Below are 27,918 nucleotides of genomic sequence, written 5' to 3' on the forward strand. Positions count from 1 at the left end.
GGACCTGTTGGAGTGAATGAATTTGATCAAAGGACTGGAGCACGACTCTAATGAAGACAGGCTGAGGGAGCTGGGGTAGTTCAGCTTGTAGAAGGCTCCAGGGAGACCCAATAGTGGCCTTCCAAATACTAACAAATACTAACAAATAAAGCAGGCATAAAGAAAAGCTGGGGAGGGACTCTTTGTCAGGGAGTGCAGTGACAGGACTAGGAGCAAGAGTTTTAAGCTTAAAAAAAAAAAAAAAAAAAAAAAGTAGGTTTAGATTAGATATAAGGAAGAAATTCTTAATTCAGAGGGTGGTGAGGCATTGTAACATGTTACCCAGAGAAGTTGTGAATCCTTGGAAGTATTTAAAGCCAGGTTGGAAGGTTGGATGGGGCTTTGAGCCAGTAAGTCTGGTGGAAGCTTTCCCTGCCCATTGTGGGGGGATTGGAATTCAATGATCTTTGAGGTCCCTTCCAATCCAAACTATTCTATGATTCTGGAACTGTAATAAATGTGAGCTCTTTCTACTCAGGTGTACAATATTTCCTTCAACCCATCTTGTCACTAAAAAATAGAGAAGTGGAAATCTCTTATGTTCTCCTTTTGTGAGTTTTTGTGAATGGAAGTGTAAACTCCCTTTCCAGCTAAAGGCACTAAAACCTGCTATACCATAGAGCCAAACTGAAATGTGCTTGGCATATGTTGTATTTTGTGGTGAACCTGGGGGAGAGGGAGAGATATTGGCTTCATCCAGTAAAACATTTGTCATCTGTTTTTTTCTAACCACAAAGGTAAAAGTCTTTATTCCACTAACAATTCAGAAGGTCCAGAAAACAGCACTGAATTTCAGTTTAATTGTACTATTTCTTTTTAGCTTTCCTTAATAGTTTAGGGGAAAGGCAGGAACAAGCTACCAGCCACAGCAAAGCAAAGAGCAATATTGCAGGCTAGATCATGTCCTCTGTTATGATCGCAGAAAAAAGCTCAGCAATTCTCATTAACATTTGATTTAAATTTAAATTATTTTTTTAATCAAATTAACATTTGATTAAACATTTGTGGTTGACAACAGTACTAGGAGAAGTATAAGATACATTTTTTCTTTTGTATTGAAGAAACACAGCATACCAGTCCCTGCACAGCTGATGCTAGTATGTCAAAAATTCTTTTTAATGATTTATCTGAGAAAAACAAAAACAAAAACAAAACAAAAAAAAACTTTGAGAAGTTAATGACAAGAATGTTTGCAAGGCTGTCCAGATGTTCCACTTCAACACATGCAATTGAGCAAAGCTGGAACATTGTTAAGTTGCAGTTAATGAGCTAGAAGAATTGTTATCAGTGTATGCTGCTTTCATTCCTGCAATATCTTTTCATTTAGATTGATAAGGAGCAGTTTCAAAAAATCCTGGAGCTAATTGAGAGTGGGAAAAAAGAAGGAGCCAAACTGGAATGTGGAGGAGGTCCATGGGGAGACAAAGGTTACTTCATCCAGCCCACAGTTTTTTCTAATGTTACAGATGATATGCGCATCGCCAAAGAAGAGGTAAAGAAATTCTTGGCAGTCTATACTTTCACTGGAGATTGTCTGTTTAAATTTCTGTACAAAATATCCATTTAGAAGGTCAAGTGGTCGCATAAAAATGTTCCCAGTAAATCTGTCGTTCCAGCCTGGTGTTGTTTAAAATCCTTTTCTTGGTTTCTTATGCAATTTCACCAACTCAGTGGAGGTGAGAGAGAGGAGTGTGAGGCTGGTCTGCCAACAAAGGCTCCAGCTTAAGCTGATAGGAGTCAAGAACTGTTAAGGCTGGGACTGTTAATAACATCACCCCATACTACCCATGTCTCAGATATCAGAGTCATGGTAACCTGTAACTCTGAAACAAACCTTGAAAGAGTTTGTGAACTCTTCACTCCTTAAGGAGCCACTCAGGTTGTGGTTTTGACACAAATGTGCCAAAGAGTTATTTTGCAATGAGAAAAGACTTAGGTTGTGCTTCCACATGCATTTTGCCTGGTAACAATTTCAACAAAGCAAAGTTTTGCCTCTGCAGGGTTATTTAACCTGGATCCATTTGCAGAAGTGCCCGTACAGTACTGAGAAGCTTGTGCTAAACCAATTAAGGGGGTGTTGCCAGGACAGCAATGACCAGCTGGAAGGAACCAGAGTGTTAGGACAGCAGATCTGCTTTTCTCTTGAGAAAACAGTCCTGTAAAAACATCCCCAGAGTGCAGTTATGATCTCTTTTTTTGTTTGTTGTTGTTGTTGCTGTTGTTGGTTGCTTGCTTTGTTTTTGTTTTTTTGTTTGTTTGTTGTTGTTGTTGTCTTTTTTTTTTTTCTTTACATTCATCCTGATTAATAATGGGTGCAACTGGTGTCCATTATAATTCTCACTAGAAACTCCTTCAAAACTGTCAGAAATCTAGGTGCTACTTTTTGCAGCCAGCAATACTGCTGCTACATTCTACTGAACATACCTTCATGTTAAAATGAACAAACAGCAGAGCATTAAGATCTGATTGCAAAGCAAACAAAAATAGGAGAGAGCTGCCCAAGCAGTAATTTCAGTTATTCCTTTTGTAGGAATTCCTGAATGGTAGGTAGGAGGTGGTAGGTAGGCACAGAGATGTTTCCTTCAGGTCAATAGTACAACAAGAACAGAGCCTCTCATGTTATTTTGAATCTATTGAATAATAAACCTCCATAAAGCCAAGGCAATTTAAAGAATATTTGGGTTGTGAGAGAACGTTCTTCTGATCTATGTAAATCATACCATACAAGTCCAGTGAGAAAGTATCATTAAACACTTTCAAGGAAAATCAAGTGGAAAACTCAATCTGTGGGAAAAAGAATAATTAGATATGGTAGCGCCCCCCTGCCTACACAGCATTACCACTGGGTAATTTTATTTTATTTTTTTTTTCTCCACAAGAGGTTAACTTCATTTGCTGCAGGCTAAAAAAATCTTACCTTCATGTTAATTTATAATCTTTTTTAGACCTCTGTTTTAAAGGTATCTTCTTGACCAAATTAATTTTGGAATAAGGCTGTCTGACAACAACAAGTTGTATTAAATATTTATTATTTTTAACAATATTAGTCCACTTCATATGTTTATGTGTGTTTGAAACAGATATTTGGACCTGTTCAACAAATTATGAAGTTTAAAACTGTAGATGAAGTTATCAAGAGGGCAAATAATACTAGTTATGGCTTAGCAGCAGCAGTTTTTACCAAAGACATTGATAAAGCACTGACATTTGCAGCTGCTCTTCAAGCTGGGACAGTATGGTAAGTCATAACTTATTTAATTCTTCCCTCAGACCTACAGGAGACAAAGACAGTAATTGTAGGACATTTTAACACTACTTTGGGGGCATACTTTTGTATTTCCATTCTTTGTCACCTTTAGATAGGTAGGTTAGTGCCATCCTCCTCTGACTCTCTTCCCCTCACCTTTCCATTCTTAATGTGCTACTAGAAAAATATTTCTTCTAAGTCTTCATGCAGTTGTCCTGTAAACTTAGTCTGGAAAAAAAAAAAATACAGTAAGAGTACTGCTTTACTTTTCATTCAGGATCTGGGGATACCCCAATATATTCTCAAATTACAGGGATCATTTTCTGTAATGTGCAAAGAAATCCATTATTTGAAGTTGCTTGTTCATTAACCTGTGAAGAGTATCCTCCTGTAGTAGAAAAGATTAATAAAATGTGGTTGAGAAATGGAAAAAATCACAAGAGGGGGAAAGAATTGTTTCAAGTAAGAAGATATCAAGGGAAACTATAAGGCTGAAAAAGCAGCCAATGAAGCTGCCATGCAGAAATACATGTAGAAAAGAAAGAGACCACCTACATGGGTCCAGAAAGGCAAAGTCTGAGAGAAACAATACTGAAAGATGAAGGAATTGACCATTTCCTTGTGGAGCCTGTTCCAATGTCCAAACACCCTCTCAGTGAAGAATCTTTTCCTAATATCTAATATCCTGAAACCAGGAGGCTGGCAGTTGGAGAAATTATAAGATATGAAAATAAAGAATATCTGATTTGACAAAGTTGCAAGACAGAAAGAACTTCTCATCTATGGAGTAGAATGTACATTCTGGCAAAAATATTCATGCTACAAAGTCTCCTATGAAATTCCATTCTCACTTATTGTATTTTTGTTCTCAACCATAGCACAGAATATCGCTTAACATTGAGAAGAATCAAACAAAACTTCCAAAATGGATATCGAAGTGACACCGAATTTACCTAATTAATTAGGCTCATTAACTAGGAAGGAGATTTACTATAACTATTAACAGAAAGATAAGTGTCACTCTGCTTGTAGGCCCTTGATCAATGTTAGAGCCCTGGTCATAGTAATGTATTATCCGGTAATGCTTTGTGTTTTTTTTTCAGTCTTGAAATACATGTACTTTTGCAAATATGTTGCTCGTATATAGTTTGTGAATATCACCACAGGTTTAATACATTTCATGGAACAGCATTGATTTTTCAGAAGTGAATAAACTTGTTCCACAATGTGGAACACTAAAGTCATTTTCCTGTTCTTCCAGGGTTAATTGTTATAGTGCAATGTCTGCTCAGTGTCCTTTTGGAGGATTTAAGATGTCAGGAAATGGACGAGAAATGTGAGTAAATGTTTTTTAAACTGTAGATTCACAGGAAGTACAAAATGAAGTTCTAAAAACAACATTCACAACTAGGATGCTCTATTTGATTTATTTGATTTTGAGGCCTACTTTGTAGCCTCACAGGCCACACACTGTCAGACACAATGTCAAGCAAAGAATTCCTCTATGAAACCAATAAGAAAATTGCTTAGATACAAATCTTTCCAAAATGATTGCATTTAATATTTTTCAGTCTACTAACATACAAAACTGATCCTCGTGTTTATGGTGTACAGTTTTTCCATAAATATAGAAAGTGTAATTTCCATGAATATATTTAACTATAGATACAGTTCACACATAGTTTGTGGAATCCCCTTTAAATGCTCCTTGAAAGGTCTGTACAGCTTGGATAAATGTAATGACAGAAATAACCCTGTATAGTCTTCAGACTTTTTTTTTTTTTTTTTTTTTCCCCCCAAAGAAGTGGGAAAAAAAATGAAATATGCAGAAATGAAAAGCTAATCAAATTGGTTCAAACTTTTAAGGTTTAATCCAGGTTCAATTTGAATCATGTGCTGTTTTCCTGCATTCATTATGATTTTCATATTAATAATGGATAATGTGTTACGCTGTTTAATATCATACATGTTTGTTACATTATGTAACATTTTGTTTTCTGAGTTTTTGGAACATAAATCATAAGCAGTCATATAATCTGTGACTAAGAATGAAATTATTTTTAAAGCAAAGGATACAAATCAGAACATATATGTTTTTCCTGACATTATGCCAACTGCAAAGCACTTTTACTGAGTAACTGAACCAATTAAAAATTATATGTGCAAATGAAATACATTAGTGCTTTCCCTCTCTCCTCTCTCCCCCTCTCTCTCTCTTTTTATTTTTTTTTTTTTTCTTAAGAGAGTTAAGTTTTGGGTTTTTATGCCACTGCATCAAATCTGCTCCTGATGATAAAGTTCCAACAGACTTCAAAGGAAACAGTTATGAAAATGCTGAGAGCTTTAGAAAATGTCAAAATGGAAAATAAATAAATAAATAACCACCACATTTTTGCCGTTACTAACACAGACTGTTTTGTATTTGCTGATTGCCAAAAATCGGAAAATGATTCTGGACTGCTGACTTTTGCAGAAGTATTTTGATGATCTATTCACTGAAAATAACAGGAAAACAATAATATGCTATCATAAAAATTAATAATCTCTGTATCGGTTAAGGTACTCAGCTTTTGTGTAAATGAAGTTTTCCTCATGCTGTTGAAAATCAAAATTTGTTCTGCTAAAAGGTGAGAATGGGAAAGGCATGCAATTTTTCCATGGAAAAAGGAAATTTTATAAATATGTGGGAATCAGTTGTAGGAGCAGCAGAAGTATGTGTGAAGCAATTTCACTGAAATAATCAGGAAGTCATCATGTCAAACCATTGATTTCCTTGAAACCCAGAATAAAAATAGCTGTATAATTATTGGAATAATAATGCCATTATGAAGTAAAATACATATTAAAAGAATGCCTCTTCAAAATAATATGAAAAAGAGAATCAGTAATAGTTTTCCTACAACACAGAGTCCTGATTTTTCTTTTGTATACATATGTACTAAGATGGCTGTGGGAACTGGATGGCATTGTACTGTAAAAACCTTGTGTTCCATAAAACAGTCGATTATGTCTAAATGGTTTGTCTATGACAACTGCCAAACAGCCAGGCATACAAGTAAGATTCATCATATAAAACTTGAAGGTGAAATTATGCTAATGACATGTCAGTGAGATTTAAGTATTTTTTACTGTCTGGGAGATTTCACAGTGGATTAATTATGTCTCCCACTTACTTGAGATGAAGTCCCTATTTTCTGACTCTGAAAAAAATCTTGACAGCAGAGGAAGGCTTTTTCAAAAGACTTGATGAGCATGCTTGTAAAGACCACAAAACGCAGTACAGAAATGAACTAAATTGATTAAACACCATTCTTTTGCACAGAAACGAAACTATACTCTCTCACACTTTTCCCAGGAGACAATTGCTGCAGCTTTTCAAAAGGCATCCAGCAGTAGTCTAGCTGCACAGATGTCTTCCAAGTATGTTCAGTATCCTTGTTAAACATCTGGCCAATTGCACAGCACCAATAGAAAATACCATCAAGGACATAACTCATATAAAAAGCATTAACCTAAGTATGGCTCTTTGTTCTGTTTTATCTAGGGGAGAATACGGCCTTCATGAATACACAGAAGTTAAGACTGTCACTATCAAAATCCCACAGAAGAACTCATAATGCTGCTTGAGGTGCAGTGTGTCTTCTTCTTGAATCTGAAAAATGTATTTGAATTCTGAAAAGTTTTATATACCAGATTATTCATTAGCCTTTTTGCTTTCTGATTGTAAAAGAGAACCTTGCTTACATTAGCAATATAAAGAATAATATAGAAAATTTTAACATGATTAACTGAGAAAGGGAAACTTTAATGTTTGGAACGTGACTAATGTCTTTTTAAATCTGTATTAAGAAAAAATTATTTTTTATTTTCAGTGGGAGCTCTCTGTAGTGCTATGGAAACATTTCTTTTCCAATATATCTTGCAGGTACCATTTAAATTTATGTGGTCTTCTACATGTTAGATGCTAAGCTGTCCTTTCTTCGTGGCCTTAACAAAAGCACTTATAAGTAACTAACTAGCAGATAGATAATTTTCTTTGTCTTTCAAAAATAGTAGACATATTTCTTACACTGCTGAATTTGTTCATCATATTGATTACTACACAAATGTAATCTGGATAATATTAAACAGTATTAAAATAGATCTTCAAAACATTACTGATTTTTCATTAGTCTTTTATATCACATTCATTTACCACTGGGCACTACATAGCACATATTTTATATCCTTAAATAAGAACTACTATCTCAATTGTACGTTTAGGTCATTGGAAGTATATTACATTGGCTATATGGAGACTAAACTCCCTAATTCTTCATAAGTATTATCAACGGAAAAATATGAATATACAGAACACTGGCCTATTTGCAAAAGATTGACCTTGGCTTTTTGGTATAAAACTTTGGTTTATGTATATCTAAAGTCTTAAAGTCTTTAAAAGTCTTTAAAAGACTTTAAGTCTTAACTTTTTTGGAGGTCTTTTAAAGCCTTGTTAAGACAAACAAGAAACACAGAAGAGAAAGGATCTTCCCCCACCCCCACTCCCCCTTTTTGCTCCTCTAGTTCATTTTTTTCCCCTCATCTTTTTTCCTCAAACTTTTGCCTTTTTTTTTTTTTTTTTTACATATATATAATTATATATACATACATTACATACATATATATTTTTACTTATTCTCATTAGTCCCTCATCAGACATACAGATCTCAAGCTGATCAAAACTTCAAAAGGTCCTTCAGTCTGTGCAGCTTCATTGTCCAGTAATTCTCTACTAGCTCAGCCATCAACACCCTCTGACAGCTGCTAACCATCAGCAGCAACCAGGAAAAAATCTGTCTGCAGACACCACCTACAGAAGTTGCATAGCCTGCTGCTCATAAAGTCATATTTTGTTTAAGTCTCACTGAAGTCTAGTTCACCTCTTGTTAGAGTCAGCCGTGCATACAACCTTACAGACTTATTTACAGGCTCTGACCACTAGTAAGAATATAGCACACCACAAAGTGCCACATATCAGCAAGAAAAAATCTCATTAGCCATGGCAAATAAACACTCCTGATTCCATATCATGAAACAGGGAACAAAATAACAGAAAAAGAAAAGGAAATACTGAATCAAAAGTAAAAAATGTACTGTGTCAATATGTGCTGTGTACTGATCAACAGAGATTTTTCAGCAAAGGAAAGCATAGAGAAAGACAAAAATCAAAATAAAAGCAAAATTAGGGAAAAAAAAAAAAAAAAGTAGAAAAAAAAAAATCCTAAATAGATACGGTGCACAGAAGGGAGAAAGAAAAAAAAAAAAAAAAAAGAGAGAAAAAAATGCAGAAACACTTTAAAAGCAACAAGGACCACAGTACTACATAACATATGGATTCAGTGAAAAATATTTGAAAGAAATATTTGAAAGAAATGGAAAACATAATGTAGAAGATGTACAGGGTTTTATAAATCTCTTGCTGTCCAAATTCTGTTTTTGCTGAAGTCAGTTATGGAAGTCCAAATGGGGGATAAATAAGTCAAATGACAGTAAGTCTGCATATGTAGTTTGTTCTGGATCAACAGTGAATTTCTTAAGTGATTTTCCTGATTATCCCCACCTATCTTCTTTGGTTCACATGAATGAGCAATACAGGGTAGCACAACTAGATGTCTTTTGAATGACACTAAACCAGAAAATGCTCACTTGTGTTATGTCTGACATAGCACTGTCATTCAAGCTCTAACATCCGTTCAGCTCATAGAACCAGATTAGCACTAGTCTGAAGCAACTCATATCTGAATTTGTATAGTGTGGGCAGTTTGTCCTTACCCTCCTACAGGGTCGTTTGGCAGCATAGGACAGCAAATTCAGTCCTACTCGGCTATGCTGTCTTCTATTGCAAGCACAGGCAAAGAATGACTTTGAAGTTGTGGAGTCACCATCCCTGGGTGTGTTTAAGGAAAGGCTGGACTTGATACTTAGGGATATGATTTAGTGAGTGAGAGTCCTCGTATGGTGATGGTTGGACCATCTTGGATCCTGGAGGTCTTTTCCAACCCTAGTGATACTAAGGGGAGACAAGAGGAAGATGTATGAGGAGCAGCTAAGGTTACTTGGCCTGTTCAGCCTGGAAAAGAGGAGGCTGAGGGGAGACCTCATCACAGTGTACAGCTTCCTCGTGAGGGGGAGTGGAGGGGCAGGCGCCAACCTATTCTCTTTAATCACCAGTGATAGGATCCACGGGAATGGTGTCAAGCTGAGGCAGGGGTGGTTTAGGCTAGATATCAGGAAGTGGTTCTTCACCGAGAGGGTGGTCACACACTGGAACAGGCTCCCCAGGGAAGTAGTCACTGCACCAGGCATGTCTGAATTTAAGAACTGATTGGACTGTGCACTTAGTCACGTAGTCTAAACTCTTGGGTAGACCTGTGTGGTGCCAGGAGTTGGACTCAATGATCTTTATGGGTCCCTTCCAACTCAGGATATTCTATGATTCTATGATTCTATGAATCTTTGATTCTATGATTATATGAAATGTAACCCAAGGAAAGGAAAAAACAAACAAACAAACAACAATAAAACAGATAAATACTGGGATATACGAAAAGTACCAACTCTGCCCTTGAATGCATGCACATTTTATTTCTTACAATGCCCAAACAATATATATATAGTTCTCCAAAATATTGAAAATCTGGTTTACTTCTTATTTGACAATCTCTCATTTATCTGCAGGCAAAAGAAAGATGGTGATGTTCCTGTTTTGTAAATCTAAATGGTTTAATATGATCAAAATGTAACATCTAGTAATGTCTTTAAGTTCTCATTTTTGCAAAAGTATTGAGTAAAAGAAGTGTGTCCATGTGTATATTGTGCATGAAAATGAAGGCAAAAACTGCCATTAACCAAGGTGAAACACCCAACTTTTTCATCAGAGCAAAGTATATCTTTGGGTTAATCTGATGACACACTGACATTTTTCCCAAGAGATGACAAAGTAAAGAGATACACCTTTTGGCATCTGATAGGTTTCAGGAATTCAATATGTGTGTTTGTCTAAAGTACTTGAAATATGATTAGGGTAGGCACACCAAGGCCTCAATAAGTTGCATAGTCCTGTTTGCATAACAAGAGAAAATCAGTTCACAGTGCATGACAAGAATGTACAATCCAAAGAATTTCAGAAATATGGTCCCAATTTTTCCTCAACCACCTAGTTATTAATACATAGGACAGGAGTGGATTTCTCTCCACAATGCACACACTGTTAATACTAATACAATCTGTCTGTAAACACACTCTCACACACACACAGACACACACATTTAAATGTGTTTTACCAATGAGTCTTTTCACAATTAAGAGTGTTCATAGCAGGGGATATAGCACTAAATATTTCATTTATCTCAAGGTGAAATATCATTTCTTTCTTTGCATCATGCATGCATATGGTATGAAGGTTTGTGATTACCCAGTCAGGAAAGGAATAAATAAGATTTTAAACTCTGCAAATATTACACAGGTAATTAATGAGGCCCTTTCTTTCTGGGCTTGAATCACTATCATGTTACACTTCTAATATGCCAAAGCAGCACCATTCAAATTTACTAGGATGAAAGATGAGAACAGCAATAGTTGATCTCTCTACAAACATTGCTCATAATGTTAGTGAAATTGTGTTCAGCATTTCACAGAGAATAAAAATTAACAAGAGGTGTGAACTTGCTGCACTTTCTTCTAGAGCTTCTGAAAACTGACTCTTGCAGTCAGTAGAAACTACTAAAGATATGTTTTATGTTTGGATTGAAACAGTGATATTTTTAGTATAGTTCTCCAAAACAGTGGGTGCCTAAGTAAAAAATCTACAATAAAATCCCAGAAGAACTGGACAGGATGATTTCGTTCACAGATCAAAACTTTCTGTCCCATTAACATTATTGAATACACAGTTAATTCTGTGAGGAATTCAGGAAAATTGGAAGTATGACCAGGGACATGCTTTTGCAGATTTCTTGGAAAGTTATCAGATCCAGGCTACTTTACACCATGTCTTTACAGCAAGTCTTAGAAACATAAGGTCTATAAAGTCACTGTCTTGCCATGATGGAAGCCATCCCTCCCTGCTTCTGCCCCCAGTGTGCTAATTTTAAAAAGGAGGAAGGCTATTGAACAACAACAGCAGGATAGAGAGACCCTTAGGCTATTTCAGTCAAAACAGTGAAGCTGTAAGGAATTCTCATTCTGTCTCAAGAAAGAAAATTACTGATAATCCTTGACTGCCAGATATTCAGGTCTTAAGACAGTCAGGAGAAGATATGGAAAAAGTATTCAGAGCAAGAAAGGCATCTGGCTTGGATAAGGAGTGAAAATTCCCTGATGAAGTAGGTTTTAGGGAGGAATTTGAAAGATGTGAGACCTTGGCAAGTAATGAGTTTTGAGGGGAGGAGAGTAGGATCTGGGACACAAAAGATAAGTGCAGAAAACACAAGTGCAAGAAAAAGAGTGGGAAAGAAAGGGAGGAATGATAGAAATACAAGGAGTGCAAGAAGGATTGAAAATAAAGAAGTAAAGCTGCAGGTCACCTTGAGATTTTGTAAGATCTCACTGCAATTCTGTAAGAGTTCATATGAAGAGCTTTAATGGATGAAGTTTTTCCTAAACTCCATCCACATGTCCCTGTCACCATGTTTGCTGTCAGATTGTATTTGTACTGCCTGATCCTCCTGCTCTCCTTGTTATCATCCATTTCTCTTAGTGTTAAAGCTGTCTTCCATTTATCTTTCTACTGAAAACAGAGATTTAAGGAACTCCTTATTAGGAAGGTCCCCTTAAAAATAAAGAGTCAAAGAAGAACCTCTGAAAAATTGGGAATAATAGTGTCTTGTGAACTTGGTGGGAGGCCTTAAGGATTCTTCTCAAGGCTGAATTATAACCTTTACTACACTGAGAGAAAAACAGTGCCTTGATGAATATACTTCTCTGGAAACAAAAGTTAAAGATCTGGAAGTACAACATAAACTGACTCAGACAAATAAAATGCTGCATAGTCTTGTAGGAAGGACATAAATCACTTATTGCATGAAATATTGGACAGGCATAGAGATCCAATAAACAGAACTGAGTATTAGGTGGTTTGACTGTTGAAATTCAAACTTGTGAAATAGTCCTCAAAGGGCAATGACAAAGATGATTCATACACAGAATAATAAACTGGACATGCAAGAGGAAAAGACCACAGCTGCTTTTATACATTGCTAGCTGGCATTGCAGAAAGATCTGGAAGATGTGTTAACCAAAATACAAGATTATTCAAAATATAAGAATGTTGTCCTGGATGGCAGCAGAATGTAAGTAGCAAACAAACACTTCCAAGAAAAAAAAAAAAAAAAAAAGGAAAATTGCATAAGAGGCATTCAGAATCAAGAAAACCAGAAGAGACAGCAACAAGGAGGAGTTTTTGTTGTTGCTGTTGTTTAGTAATTTAGCTTATACATATCATATTGCTTATAGTTCTATGTGGAGTGTAGGGTGATGTCTAAATAATAGCACTATTGCTTGACAGTTACAAATGTTCAATATACCCCTTGCCAAGATGGCTGAAGACATAAAGAGCAATTTGACAGCTTCTGGCAAACATTTCAAGTTTTTATATAAAACACTGCAACAGAGCACAACCCTCTCACTGTCAGTGCAGAAAAAAATCATAGCCATGAGTACTTCTTTCATGGAATATTAAGAAACTTTGATAATATAACATGATCTACACAGCTCATATCCAGCTATGGCAAACAGGATAATGTCTTTGTATCATTGTACCTTGCCAAATAAGTATAGGCTATCAAAGCTTTACTTATTAGTTCCTAGAAGGATGTTGGTGACTCTTGTAATACAGATTTTATTTTCTTTCTGAATAAAGATCCTTATGAGACATAGCAACCATGCTAAGGACCAAGTAGCACACCATGTAGTGACAGTAAGAACAAGACTGCAAAATTTGAGCAATATTAGTGGTTTATTGTCATTGAAAGAAAAGAATGTCTGATGAGAAAAGAAGTGAACTAAACAGGAATAAACAAAGCTGTCTGCAAGTAGCTCTAATCAATAACTAAGAAAGACTTCATATGAGTGTGGAGAAAGAAAAGTGTTATGTGAACGTTGTGTTTGGACTCTAAATATGTCCAGTGATACACATAGATACATGCTACAGAACACTGACTTTGGACAAGCAGCATATATTGCTGAAAACTGTGCTTATTAGAGATCTGTCTGTTACTGATCCTACTTCTCTGACGTTGTGGTTTTAGGGATCTAAGAAAAAAAATAAAAATAAATAAAAAATAAAAGAATAAAAAAATAATAATAAAAAATAAAAAATTAAAAAAAAATAAAAAATATTCTACAAGATCAGGTTAAACAGCAGAACAACAAAGAAGCTTTTGGGTACATGCTCAGTTGGTAGAGCATGAGACTCTTAATCTCAGGGTCTTGGATTCAAGTACCCACGTTGGTCCGCAAAGGACTGTTGTGGTTTAGTTTAACCCGGCCGGCAGCGAAACACCACACAGCTGTTCGCTCACCCTCCCCCATCCATGGGGGAGAGAAACAGGAAAGTGAAGCCTATGAGCTGAAATATAGACATTTTATTAAGACAGGAAAATAATAACAATAATAATGATAATAGTACTACTAATAATTATGTGCACAAAACAAGTGATTCACAATGCAATTGCTCACCACCCGCTGACCGATACCCAGCCTAACCCCAAGCAGTCCGGTCCCCCCACACCCTGGCTAGCCACCCCTATATATTGTTTAGCATGACCCCTTATGGTCATGCTAAATGAATGAATACCCCTTTGGAATGGGGTAACCCCTTTGGCCAGTTTGGGTCATCTGTCCTGGGTCTGTTCCCTCCCAGCTCCTGCTGCACCCCCAGCCTGCCCGTTGGCAGGACAGAATGAGAAGCTGAAAAGTCCTTGGCTTAGTGTAAGCACTTAGTGTAAGCACTGCTCTGCAACAATTAAAACATCAGCATGTTATCAGGATTCTTCTCATCCTAAACCAGAACATAGCACCCTACCATGTACTAGGAAGAAAGGTAACTCTGTCCTAACTGAAACCAGAACAGGTACAAAACCTCCTCTATATGTCAACTACTGTTCTTGAATGATCACAAATCAGAGGAACAGTCCTAACAAAGGTAAGAAGGCAGAGAAGAAAAGCACTTCCAGTTCACACACCTAAATTTAATCTCATTGAAATTCACATATAGTTTCTTTGCTAGTCTCCCCATAGGGCATCCAGCGTGCAATGGGAAAAGCAGTTAGGTTTCTCCTACTTCAACCTGCTTTTCTTGATATACATATTTCCCTGTGCAGCATGTCTATTTTCTCTGTTAACACCTCTATAATGAAGTTGTTTACTACAAAGTTAACTTTCACAATGAATGCCATAACTAATAACTTTAATATGATTGAGGAATACAATTGTGGAATTATTTACATGGGCAATTAGTTGTGGTATTATACAAATATTCAAAACAACCAGTCCTCTCTATAGACCTATAGAAACTTCACAGTCTGATAAACATCTTGTTTTGTATCTTGTATTTTGCTGATGTTGATGGGGAGGTTGGGTTTCTTTATGTTTATCTCTCAGCAAACAATTATAAGGAAACAGCTGACGCCGTTAACACTAAGGAGAGGTTAATCTTCACAAGGAAACATCCTGGAAACCTAAATGTTATGATCTACAAAGTAAGGTGTCTTTAGGGTGTGTGTTTCATTCACAGTATGTTTCCACATTTTGTCACTGTACCCCTGTTCAGAGAGGTCTTCATTATCCTTAACAAAAGGAAAAATGCCTATGGATTACTCCATTCCCTGATACAAGACTGATCATGTCAGACAGTATGTCGCTTTTGGAAGAATCACATACTTTTTTTTTTTTTTTCTGTATGTGATTTACTAGCCATCACTAAACAAGGGAGATCTTTCAAAACCTTCAGCATATTATCTGTCACTTCTCTCTGCCTCCATGAACATAGAGACCAAATTGTTAACTTCCACTGGTTTATTCACTGCAAGAAACTGAACTACTTATGTATATGGATTTATATATGTCAGTTTTCTAACCGTATTTAATCAAATGATTAAAATTTTATGAGACATTTTTATTGCACATATTTAGTACCTATTTTACTTTTTTTTTCCTTGTTTTTCATATAAATACTTTGCTTACACACACACACACAAAATATATGTATATTTAAGTACTAATCCTGTGTCACTGACACATTATATTGAAGTCATTGTATTATGGAGTGTATTCACTAGAATAGAACACAGCAGAATTTTATTTCATAATGGAATGTTTTGAAAATTAAAAACCTTGACCTACAGGACAGATAAGAAAAAAATTACAGGTGTCTTATGAATGTCTTCTAGGTGTGAGGACACCAAACGTACCTGTCCAAATCAATTTCATGGCAGCTTCACTGTTACCTTCTTTGTCTATTTCCCTAGCACACAATTATCTACCTGGTACAAAAGTGGGGTGAGTCAGTTTAACTTAGATTTTTTGAGTGTTTTTATGTCACCACCACAGCTGGAGAAAAAAGATTCACAGTTCATTAGCAGTTCTTTCATGACACACTGAGAGCTGTATGGGAGAAGCTATCTGTATACTAAAGTGATGAATTCCCCCTAACAGACTGAAACTTTCTATAACCACCAAATCTAATCAACTAATATTATTTTCAAAGGTTAAATTGGGCATTCTGCCCTTTCAATGCTGGCACTGACTTGTATACAACAGAGACCACCCTAAACATTCTATAACCTTTATACAAATTTCAGTGTCATCCACATAAGCAGCCTTTAAATTGAAGATTTCTGTGGTGTGATCTGTTGCTACCACTAATTTAGACAGCCCCGGATATCCATGTAACTCAGGTAAACATCTTCTGTTAGCATGGCTATGCTCTGAACAGAAGAACCAGTTATTCATTGTAGTCTGGTCCTTTAGTGCCTCAGAATTGCTTGTGTGACATTACTGTTTTGACTTCCCAAAACATATTTTATCCGAAAGATGCATTTTAGCTCTTTAATTTTTAAACAAAACAAATGGACATCTTTAAAGCTAATCTTTCTCTTGAACGCTGCATAGAATAAATTATTTTGAAGGTGAGACTTTTAATAATGGCATTCAACCAGGGAAATGTATAACAAATGTGAGGACAGAAAGAAAAGCACACCAGTTGAGAGAATCCAGAAACAAGTTAAATATTTAAAACTAAAATTCTCATTGTATAAATAAGACATTACATGATTAAACAGAAAATATCTGTTTACTTTTTGGTCAATGTTCTCTCTGTGTGAAAACTTGCTGCTCTAAAGCACTGATGCACAAATCTGTGCGTGTATATGCCAGTATAAGTTTCCACATAGACTACAACCGCCTAGCAAAATCCATAATATCAAGGTCAAGTTTTGTTCATAATAATTAAAGGCATGAGGATTTCTTGGATGAGCAAGATGAAGAAGATTTTAAATTCCCAAAACTTTATTGGCTTAAGAAGTAAACATGGTAAAAATAAGCAGAAGTAAAGATATAAAGTAAATTAAGAATCCCTCCCAAGGAGAAACTTTATGGTAGCAGAAAAGTTATGAAAGTTAATAATGAGTTGATGTAGAAAAATACACTGAATCTTTTGCAGAGGCAGAAAGAAATGTCTCAAATGATGTAACAGGAAATAAAATCATCATATTAAATAATAAAATCATCATATATAAAAAATCATATTTTAGCATTTGAAAGACTGAAGTTTTCATTTCGTCATCTGAAATTGTCATTTAACTAAACATTTCATCCCATTTCATCCCATTTCATTTCATTTCATTTCATTTCATTTCATTTCATTTCATTCCATTTCATTTCATTTCATTTCATGTTTTTTTTTAAATTATATTTATTATTATTATTATTATTATTATTATTATTATTATTATTATTATTATTATTATTATTATTATTATTATTATTATTATTATTATTATTATTATTATTATATTAATTGGTCATCTAATATGTCCAGCTCCTAAGCTTTTAACTCTTCCTTATATCTTTCCTTAAGGAATATATATACCAGGAGGCTAGAGATCCACATGGATATTAAAAATTTTTAATTCAGGAAAAAAAAAACGTATAGAAAAAACTCAGTATAAAGGAGATTAAGAGAATTCTTAGCTAGAATTAAAAAATCTAAAGGAAATGCAAGTACACATGGCAAAAAAGATATAGCGTGACACCCAAACTTCTGTAATTTTACAGTGGTGTTCTGTACTAAGCAAAGGAGAAGAAGCCATTTGAGAACCTATGTATCCAGGTTAGAGAAATGAATTTATTGACATTTAAGTTATATCTCATCTTCTTGTATTTTCTCCTTTATTGTTGATAGTTAAGAAACAGCAGTATACAAGAGCAGACTCGTCTGCAGGTAACCTACTAATGAGTAGGAAGTCATTCAGCTTAATCTTTGCTGTAGATATTAGTGAGGATTTCAAGAAGGCATTAAACTGTGAAAAACTGTGATAAACTGTGTTTATCTGTGAAATCTGGCTCTAATGCTGTGACATTTGTGACAGATGGGTCTTGTTTTATCTTCACAGTAAACATACTTTTCCTTTGCCATAGTGCAAATGTAAATACTTTCTCCCTCAACATATCTATATATATGAAGAAAAACCTTCTGCAAAAAGAATACCTGCAGAAGGTTTTGGACAAAGAAAACATTCTAGCCTGAAGGAAGTGATGGCAGAACATTAATTTAACTTGCCTTAGTCAGTGAAATAGAAACACATAAATGTACAATTATATAGTTATTCTAGAACCATGAAGATTTTTATTTATTTATTTATTTATTTATTTATTAACCCAGGATTGAAATATTCTTTAATTATTTGTCGAGAAAAAAAAAAAATCATGCTTTTTATACCACAATGCCACAGAAATTGTGTATAGAGCTACAGTTAAATTAAATTAAAGCAGTAGACATTTTTTTTTTTTAATTTATTTATTCTTCAGTGAAATTCTTCCACAAACGCACTTGTGAACTTCCAAGAGACTGGCAAAATAACATGGAATTTTCCCTGCTCAAGCCTGAGATTTCTAACTCGAAGGTGCTCTGCTGCCTATGAACATTTCCAAGAGGTACCCTGAGATCTAAGAATCCAAGCCAGCCTAATAAGTACATTGAACTTAAATCTGCAACTAAAAAATAAAAAATCAATTGTGAACTAATAATCAATTATAAAATAGTAAGGAGTAACATTGCAGCTAAACATGGCACAGACTAGAGATCAGCTTCTCACATAGGCCCTATAATCAATGGGCTCTGGAGTCATTTTGGCTCACACACTGGTGTGAGGACTGCTTTGTTGCAAGTGGAACAGGATAAATGGAGAAAGAGCCATCTTCAGAGAAGGCTACTATACAAACATTTATTGAAGAGACAATGGTAAGAATCTGGTACCAGAGATTTGGAACTGGAGTTACATACAACAAAAACCCATTCACTATCAGAACTCTAGAACAGAAAAAAGGGAGTACTGCCCTGACCATTCACAGTGTTAGTCATGCTCTACAATACATACACACTTATAGCTAGTGGGTTTTAAGCCTGAATCTTACCTTTTTAATAACAAGATAATTTAGGTGTTGGAACAACTGAGTGAATTGGCATTTGACACTTGTATCAATCATTTCTTAATCATGTCTGCACATGCCCTAGTAGACCCAAATGTCAGGGAAACTTACTGATAGAAAGATCTTACACAGGAACTTCAAATAAATTCAGGAAAGGCAGCAAGAAAGAGAATACTCATTCTGAAATCCTCTCTATAAGCAATGGAAGTGGAAGTTAAATGCTTGTCTTTGTTGGTGGATACACCTCCTTAGTTTGTATCTCTCAGCTAAAGTGTATCTGATACATGAAGGGTGTACTCTAAGTCCTTGGCCATTCTGCAGATTGGTCACTTTGGATGGCCATGTATTCATTTACAAACACTAGAAAAAGAAGCCAAACTTCAATGGCAGTTTAAGCAGCACAATCTCCTGCAGTCTTGCTGTGGTAAAAGCAAAGTTCACCACATGTGCAGAGACATCACCTGACATATAGAATTCTGCTATATATCTTTGGCACATCATAAAACACCACAGGGAAATAGACCCACATAAGTAATAAAATATTGCTAGGAATGAATACAGTGTATAAAATTATCCTGGTAAAGGTCTTTTTTTGTATTTATATTTCCCTGGATTTTTTTTTCCTGCTTTTTTGCTTGCTGGATTCCCACACCATTTTAGTTTGTTTTTGATTCTTAGGAGACAAAAAAATTCCACATTGAACAGTGGCAGCTGGAGGTAAGGTGATATTTGTCTTTTATAGAATCACAAAATTCTTCGGGTTGGAATGAAAACTTAAAGATCATCATGTCCACACACACACACCCCACCATGGGTAGGGACATTCAATATGTCAGGTTACTCAAAACCCCATCCAACCTGAACACTTTCAATGATGAGACATGCACAACTTCTCCGGGCAACCTGTTTTAGTGCCTCTCTGCCTTCATAGTGAAGAATTTCTTCTTCTATCCATTCTAAACTTACACTATTGCAGTTCAGAACTATTGCTCCTTGCCATGTCACTACAAGCCCTAGTAAAAAGTCTTTCTCCATAATTCTTATAAGCCCTTTTTATGTATGGAAAAGACACAGTAAGGTCTCCCTGGATCTTTCTCTTCTCCAAGATGAACAACCCCAGCTCTCACAACCTTTCCTAACATGAGAGGTGTTCCAGAGGTGTTCTGTTCATTTTTTAGTGCAATGCTAGAGGTTGTCTATGGGAGAGTTATTTGTGACTGTATGTGTATTTGTTGTGGTTAAATGAAATACAGTGTAGGAATTAGATATGCCACTGCTCTGCATGACTGCATCTCTGCCATTCATTGCATTGGAAATAAGATCTCCACAGCTTCATACTCATGTTTTGTGTTAGAAGAGGAAAGAAGGGTATCAGAAAACGGAAAGATACTATTGTTCCTGTTCACCCATGATATAGGAAAAAGAAAAGGTTGGGGTGGGAGGAGGAGGGGGATTGAGATGTACCTTTAATTTCCCGCAGTGAAATTAAATCTCAATGCTTGAAGCTGTGCTTGACATATCTTCAGCTTGTGTGAGGCTGAACCATCTCTCTTCCATCTTATTCTTTTGTACTTTGTAAAATCCAAGACTCTTTTCATTAGTTTCTCTGAGTGTGAACTGTCTTTATTGTGGTATTTGGACTATTACAGATAGTTCATGAGATGGAATGCTGTTGAATTCCTTGTAATTGCTATCTTCCCTAAGGAGCTAACAGTTTGCAGTTTGACCGAATATCTTTGCTTAACAAAAACTTTTTCCAAATTATTCTGGATAAGACTTTTCTCTGTTTGAATATTACCATATATCTATGCATTCTACCAGCGAAATGTAAAATCATTGTTCAGTTACTTTACATATAACATGTTAATAATCCATCTTTTGACATGAAAACTAAAGAGTTTGCAGATTGGCTTCTTTATGTACTCATAAATAATGTTTACAGCTGTTTTCTTGAATGAATGTTACATATTGTCATGTTTGAAATGAGGAAACAGATAGAATATTTTGGCTTGCAATATACATATACATCAGAGTATGCTCATGATCTTTCCTTCAGCAATGCCATTTATGAAAACAGAAACAAATAAACTTATTCTTGCGTGGTTACACTAGCAGTTATTATATCTGAAATATACACAAATATTGGAAAGATATATTTTTTTTTCTACAGAATTTTCCCATGATCTGTTTCAGACAACCTATTAAATTATTTGTTTCCTTTTAAATAACCCCAGCACAACAAAACTTGTACTACTGGCACTAATCCAAAATTCAATAAATTTCTGGCATTCCCGTCAATTCTGCCTTCAATAAATTTCTGGCATTCCCGTCAATTCCCAGTTGATCTGAACCTCTACCTCTTTCATTAACTTTTAGAGGATCAAATGGTAGTGATTTATCTTTTTCTAAAGCAGCTGTTCACAGATACAAGACAGTATGTTATGTTATGGTGACCTCTGCTGGAGAATAGATCAAGGTACATGCATTTTTTATTATTATTTATTTATTAGGCAGTGAGAAAGTAAAAGAAACTTACAACATTTTTATTAGCATTTCTTCTTATGCATTTGAATACTAAATTAATTAATATCTGATGACACTTATGAATGTGAAACTAATGGTTAAGTATTCACACACCTAGACATTCACTTTACTAAGATTCAGATATCCTAGTCGGATTTGCAGTAGCTCTGCAGTGGGAATCAAGCAAGCACATGAAAACGTTATACTACTCCAAAGAGTTTACAAATAGCCTAGATGGTGCAATCAGTAAGTCTGACCAGGAAAAATAGAAGAGAAGGAAGTAGATAGGCAGATGAAGCCAGTAGTAACAAAATTGCATATTTATTTATTTGTTTGTTTGTTTGTTTATTTTCCCATAGGTTAACATTAATTTCAGTTATGCGATTATTAAAGTGAGTACACAATGTTAAGCCATGATTCTGTAGTCACTGAATCTGTTTTATATATTCATGCTTAAATGCTAATTTAATATATGTAGCTATAGTGCATACTGATAAAGCAAACAGGGCAGAAGTCAAACTATGAGCAAAGTCCACTGTTAGTAAGAAGGAAAAGGAAAGAGCAAGATCTCAGGGTAGGATTGAAGGCTGAAAGAAAGACATGTAAGAATTCAAGGACACAAATTCAATAAACTCAGATACTGGCATGAAAAACATTGTATATTTATCTTTCTTGAGTTAAAGCTGATAAACCTAATTCAATTAGGCTCAGACGTACCTTCTAGTTTTTTTTTTTTTTTTTAAAAAAAAAAAAAAAAAAGGTAATCAAAGCATTAATGAATGCTGTTCAGTAAGCATTAGAGTCATGCAGAACACAGCATATAGTCTATAAAGGTAAATCTACCCAACCTGGGCTTGTTTGAGTAAAAGAAGAAGTTGGTCCTTACTGCTTAATTAAATCTACTCTAAACCTGTGGTTTACTTTTATAATTATTATTATTTTGAATTTCTTAATATGTGAACTGTAAGACAGTGAGGTAAACTTACACCTTAAGCAAGGAAATATAATTCTAGTCTCTGACTCAATTCACTTCTGCTGTGAACTGTAATACAAAACAGCAGACAAGGAGCAAAAACAAGACTACCATAGCTTATTTCAATTGTTCATTAAAACAACTGGATTCTTCCTCCTGAGGATGAGCTGGGTACAAGTGCAGGGAAAGAAAACACTATCTGGATGTGGGGATAATAATAATAATAATAATAAATATAATGATTATATAATAATCTTTATGTTATTATATTTATAATATTATTGTTATTATTATTGTTGTTGTTTTTGTTGTTATTATTATTATATAAAGTCAGAGTTTCTTGGTCAAAAAACAGTCCTAAGAACTTCATTTGTTAAAATCATACACATTGCATTGAAAGGAAGGGAAAAAAAGAAATAACAGAAATATAAAAGCTATAAAAGAAATTATATAAACAAGACAGTAATCCCTCATATCTGATCCTCCTGTGTGAAAGTGGAGGAGATCTCACATGAGACCCAGACTGCCTAGTAGCACTCTTCTTTCACAATGTTGGTTAATCTCAGGGCACTTGCATTCCTACTTCAGCAGTGGTAACATCCCAGCATAGTTCCACTGATGTAATATGTATAGGATTATACACAGATATTGCAAGGCTCATGTTTCAGAGAAAACATATGGGACAATGCAGGAAGAATGAAGAGGAAACATAAAGATGCCTTCCCTGTCCCAAGCACAGGGCTGAATTGTGGCATAAGGGAGCTGTAGCTGCAGGACTGGAAAAGGGGAGGGAAGCCAGGCACCCTGCCTCTGCTGGGGCTGGACCAGGGGTGTATGGCTGGACCAGGGTAATGGGACAACAGCTAGAGCTGTCTCTCAGGCTGCAGGTTTATAACAGCACCATCACAATGTTGCACAGTGAAGGAAAGCAAATTACTTCTCCTTTCTTATTAATGTTTGTCTGATCTTCCTCATGCCTGCTGTGGAAAGAAACCTTCCACAAAGTTATCATTAAAAGTTATCATTAACCATCAAAAAGTTATCATAACCATCAAAGTTATCATTAAAAGCCTGGTCCAAAACCAAACTGGACATAAAAGGTTAAAGGCACACTGACAGTGATGCACTTGTATTTCCACTGTCAGGAGACAGTGAACTGTCAGGAGATGGCCCATCAAAACCCATCAAAAGGTAAGATCCTTGTATTTTATAATTTGTCATCCTTCTTCTACAGATTATTGCACAGAAATGAGGAGACAAACTTCCTGTCTTGATGATTAATTTGATGAGGCCTCTGATTCTTGGCTTTTTATCTAATTTAAAGCAATATTTAGAAGGCAAAGATGGGATTGTCAGTGCCACTGCCATTGACTTATGGGGAGATGACTGGGATAGAGGGACTCTGTAATTCTACTTTAAATTATTAATTATTATTAAGTATTATCAATCTACCTTAAACACAGCTTATTCAGAAAACCCCCAGGAGAAAATCCAGGGTCAGGAAAGGAAATCAGGTATTAGCATTTAATGGTCTTTCTGTTCTTTGTTATAGTTGATGTCTCATTCTCTAAGTCGTCAGGGAACCCTCTAGACTGTTTATGGATAGACTGATTTATCCTCAGTGTTACCTGTTGATAACACTTTCATAATTTTATAGAACCATAGAATCATAGAATATCCTGAGTTGGAAGGAACCCATAAGGATCATCAAGTCCAACTCCTGGCACCACACAGGTGTACCCTAAAGTTTAGACCATGTGACTAAGTGCACAGTCCAATCAGTTCTTAAATTCAGACAGGCTTGGTGCAGTGACTACTTCCCTGGGGAGCCTGTTCCAGTGTGTGACCACCCTCTCGGTGAAGAACCTCTTCCTGATATCTAGCCTAAACCACCCCTGCCTCAGCTTGACACCATTCCCGTGGATCCTATCACTGGTGATTAAAGAGAATAGGTTGGCGCCTGCCCCTCCACTCCCCCTCGCGAGGAAGCTGTACACTGTGATGAGGTCTCCCCTCAGCCTCCTCTTTTCCAGGCTGAACAGGCCCAGTGACCTCAGCCACTCCTTATATGTCTTCCCCTCTAATTTGGTTATAGCAGGAGTGTAAGCCTATTTAAGGTCTATCAACAACTTTAATATCTGTGTTCATCAGAAATAATGTGCATGTGTGCTGCTGTTATAAACTGGTGACAAGGATATGTCTTTAGTGTAGAATAAGAAATTGTAGAGGCTTTCTGTATTAGTTGTTTACAAGCAAAAGCAAAACTTACAAGGTATTTTGAAAATTATCCTGAAAGTTTTAAATATTATGTCTATAAATAAATGAATGTAGCACACAGACTTTCTAAAAATGTTATTTATGGAATGTATCTGAAGCTGTTCCTTTGTCTATGGAGCATTTTTTTGAGCAATTTTATGCATTTATTTATTTATCTTAAAGAAATCAGAAAGAAATGTTTTTCACAAAAAGTAGCACAACACTGAGAAAACATTTGCTTCATCCCTCTAGAGCAAAGGAAGAGAGAAGGAAAGGAAAATGTTTTGAAATATAACATTTCAAATGCTTCTAACCCAACGTCTCGTTGGGTTAGAAAGTGGCTAGATAGCCAGCCCAAAGAGTCGTGGTGAATGGAGTCAAATTTAGTTGGAGGCAGGTCACTAGTGGCATCCCCCAGGGCTCAGTACTAGGGCCAGTCTTTAATATCTTTATCAATGATCTGGATGAGGGGATAGAGTGCACCCTCAGTAAGTTTGCAGATGACACCAAGTTAGGTGCGTGTGTTGATCTGCTCGAGGGTAGGAAGGCTCTGCAGGAGGATCTGGTTAGGCTGGACCGATGGGCTGAGGTCAACTGTATGAAGTTGAACAAGGCCAAGTGACAGGTCCTGCACCTGGGGCACAATAACCCCAAGCAGCGCTACAGGCTGGGAGAGGAATGGTTGGAGAGCTGCGTGGCGGAGAAGGACCTGGGAGTATTGGTTGATAGTTGGCTAAATATAAGCCAGCAGTGTGCTCAGGTGGCCAAGAAGGCCAACAGCATCCTGGCTTGTATAAGAAGCAGTGTGGCCAGCAGGACTAGGGAAGTGACTGTCCCCCTGTATTCAGCTCTGGTGAGGCCGCACCTGGAGTACTGTGTTCAGTTTTGGGCCCCTTGCTACAAGGACATCGAGGTGCTCAATCGAGTCCAGAGAAGGGCGACCAAACTGGTGAGAGGTCTGAAGAACAAGACTTATAAGGAGCGGCTGAGGGAGCTGGGCTTGTTCAGCCTGGAGAAGAGGAGGCTCAGGGGCGACCTTATCGACCTTATCCTTAAAGGAGGTTGTAGCAAGGTGGGGGTTGGTCTGTTCTCCCATGTGCCTGGTGACAGGATGAGGGGGAATGGGCTAAAGTTGCACCAGGGGAGTTTTAGGTTGGATGTTAGGAAGAACTTCTTTACTGAGAGGGTTGTTAGGCATTGGAACGGGCTGCCCAGGGAAGTGGTGGAGTCACCATCCCTGGAGGTCTTTAAAAGACGTTTAGATGTAGAGCTTAGTGATATGGTTTAGTGGGGACTGTTAGTGTTAGGTCAGAGCTTGGACTCAATGATCTTGAAATCTCTTCCAACCTAGAAATGCTGTGATTCTGTGATTTATCTTCATCTGAAAAGAATCTCACGTTAATTATACAAAACTGTGCTTCGTATTCTCACAGTGTAGAGACTGAAATACTATTTTTTATAAAACAGACATTAGCTTGAGAGCATCCTGACTGGGGGGTTTTGGTGAAGCTGAAGCTGAAGATTTAGCTTTTGTGCTTTGAGAACCCCAGGAAAGATTTTTAGAAGTTGTTTCCTTAAAATTAATACTTTATTTTTTATTTTTTATTTTTTTTTCACATTCATTTTCCAAGTCTTGTAAATGTTTTATCTAGTGGAAAAACAGAAACTCACTCCTTATCAGAGGTGCAAAGTAATGATTTTAATGTTCAGTTACACGTCTGACTCTCTTTTGATTAAATCATTGCATGAAAACGGCTTTGAGATTGTGGAGTCCATCACTTCTGATCAGCACAAGTACGTACAGTTTTGTAGTGAGAAAAATCAAAATATTATATTAACAGCCATAGTAAAGGGAATTTATATTGACTCTAAATTGTGTGGTCTAAGAAATCTGCAATTTAATTTTGTCCAATATAAATATTTTGTTTCCTGCTCCAGTGTTTTGTGATAATTGTTCATTATCACTATTGACTACAGACTACATATTGGATTATTTTTTTCTGATCTAATTCCAAGAAAGAGAGAATAATTTAAGAGAGAAAGTTCTTCCTTCAGCCTCAGAGATCTGGCAAGAACACAGACAAAAAGTCAAAAGGTAATTGATAAACCTAATCTATTGTAAATCTCATTAGCTATTGTATAATAGAAAGGCACATATGATAAGAAAGGCCTTAAGGTTAAAAAAAAAAAAAAAAAATCAACCACAGTGTTTTGAAATTTTTCTGTCTTGAGGACATTCCAAATTAAATAGACAATATTTTTGAAATGTAAATAACTGTGACAAGCACACAGTGTAGTATGTACAAAGACATAAAATATCTTCCAACTTCTTCCAACTGGGAAGGGTAAAAAAAAAAAAAAAAAAAAAAGCCTTAGACAAAGTGTGCAATGCTCTTTTTTATTATTTTGTCAACACTTCTGCAAGACATGATTCACAGCATTCTGTGACAACGCACTGCAGATGAGATGTTGTGCCTCAAAGGAAAGAAAAAAATCCAATGTGGCGAGCTCCTTTTTCAGATCTTCATACAAAGCAGGACAAATGAATCAGAGAATGGAGCACAGGTCAGATGTTCAGATGTCCAGCTCCTTATATAAGAGCTGAGATCTTCTAACAATGTAAGTAGAAGCAAATATTAGCAAATATATAAATATTGAGAATGTTTATACCCAAATATAATACTTCTGAGCTCTTAACCTTAGCAAAATTTTTATTTGCAAGCTGCCAACAGGGTCTGTAATCTATGACACATCCTTCCCACTATGCTTAGGAAATAAGACAAACATTGTCATAAAAATATTTTGGTTTTCTGTCTTTTGTTAATACAGATATGTGAATTTCCAGCATAACATTGTTATTTAGGGAAATGGTTACTTGTCGTGTACAATACATGTACGGAAACTGTATTTGGCATCTGCATGTGATGGAGTGTGACCATGGGGAGAAAGCTTCTTGCTTTCTGGAAGGATGAATATGAGGCCCCTGTGGAAGAAGCCTGCTGCTGAAATCACTCCTGCACTCTCTTAAGCCAATGGGCTGAGCCACAGCAAGACTGCCAGGGAGACATGATCCTTCTGTTTAGGTTTGGTGTGGCCTCACTTTGAATATTGTGTGCAGTTCTGGTCTCCACAAAATAAAAAAAGGTGTTAAGATACTTGAAAGCACCCAGGGGAGGGCAAAAAATCTGGAAAG

At 36.1% G+C, this 27,918-nt stretch overlaps 1 protein-coding gene across 1 annotated transcript in view; it reads left to right on the top strand.

Annotated features, from left to right (window-relative positions):
* Positions 1–6,903, top strand: part of ALDH1A1 (aldehyde dehydrogenase 1 family member A1) — a 36,915-nt gene extending 30,012 nt beyond the window's left edge. Inside the window, exons 10-13 of the mRNA XM_032206252.1 lie at positions 1,367–1,531; positions 3,120–3,277; positions 4,548–4,622; positions 6,831–6,903. Of these exons, the coding sequence (XP_032062143.1) occupies positions 1,367–1,531; positions 3,120–3,277; positions 4,548–4,622; positions 6,831–6,903 (471 nt within the window). The remainder of the gene's footprint in view (positions 1–1,366; positions 1,532–3,119; positions 3,278–4,547; positions 4,623–6,830) is intronic.
* The last annotated feature ends 21,015 nt before the right edge of the window (positions 6,904–27,918 follow it).

The sequence above is a fragment of the Aythya fuligula genome, chromosome Z (assembly GCF_009819795.1).
Source record: "Aythya fuligula isolate bAytFul2 chromosome Z, bAytFul2.pri, whole genome shotgun sequence".
NCBI lineage: Eukaryota > Metazoa > Chordata > Aves > Anseriformes > Anatidae > Aythya > Aythya fuligula.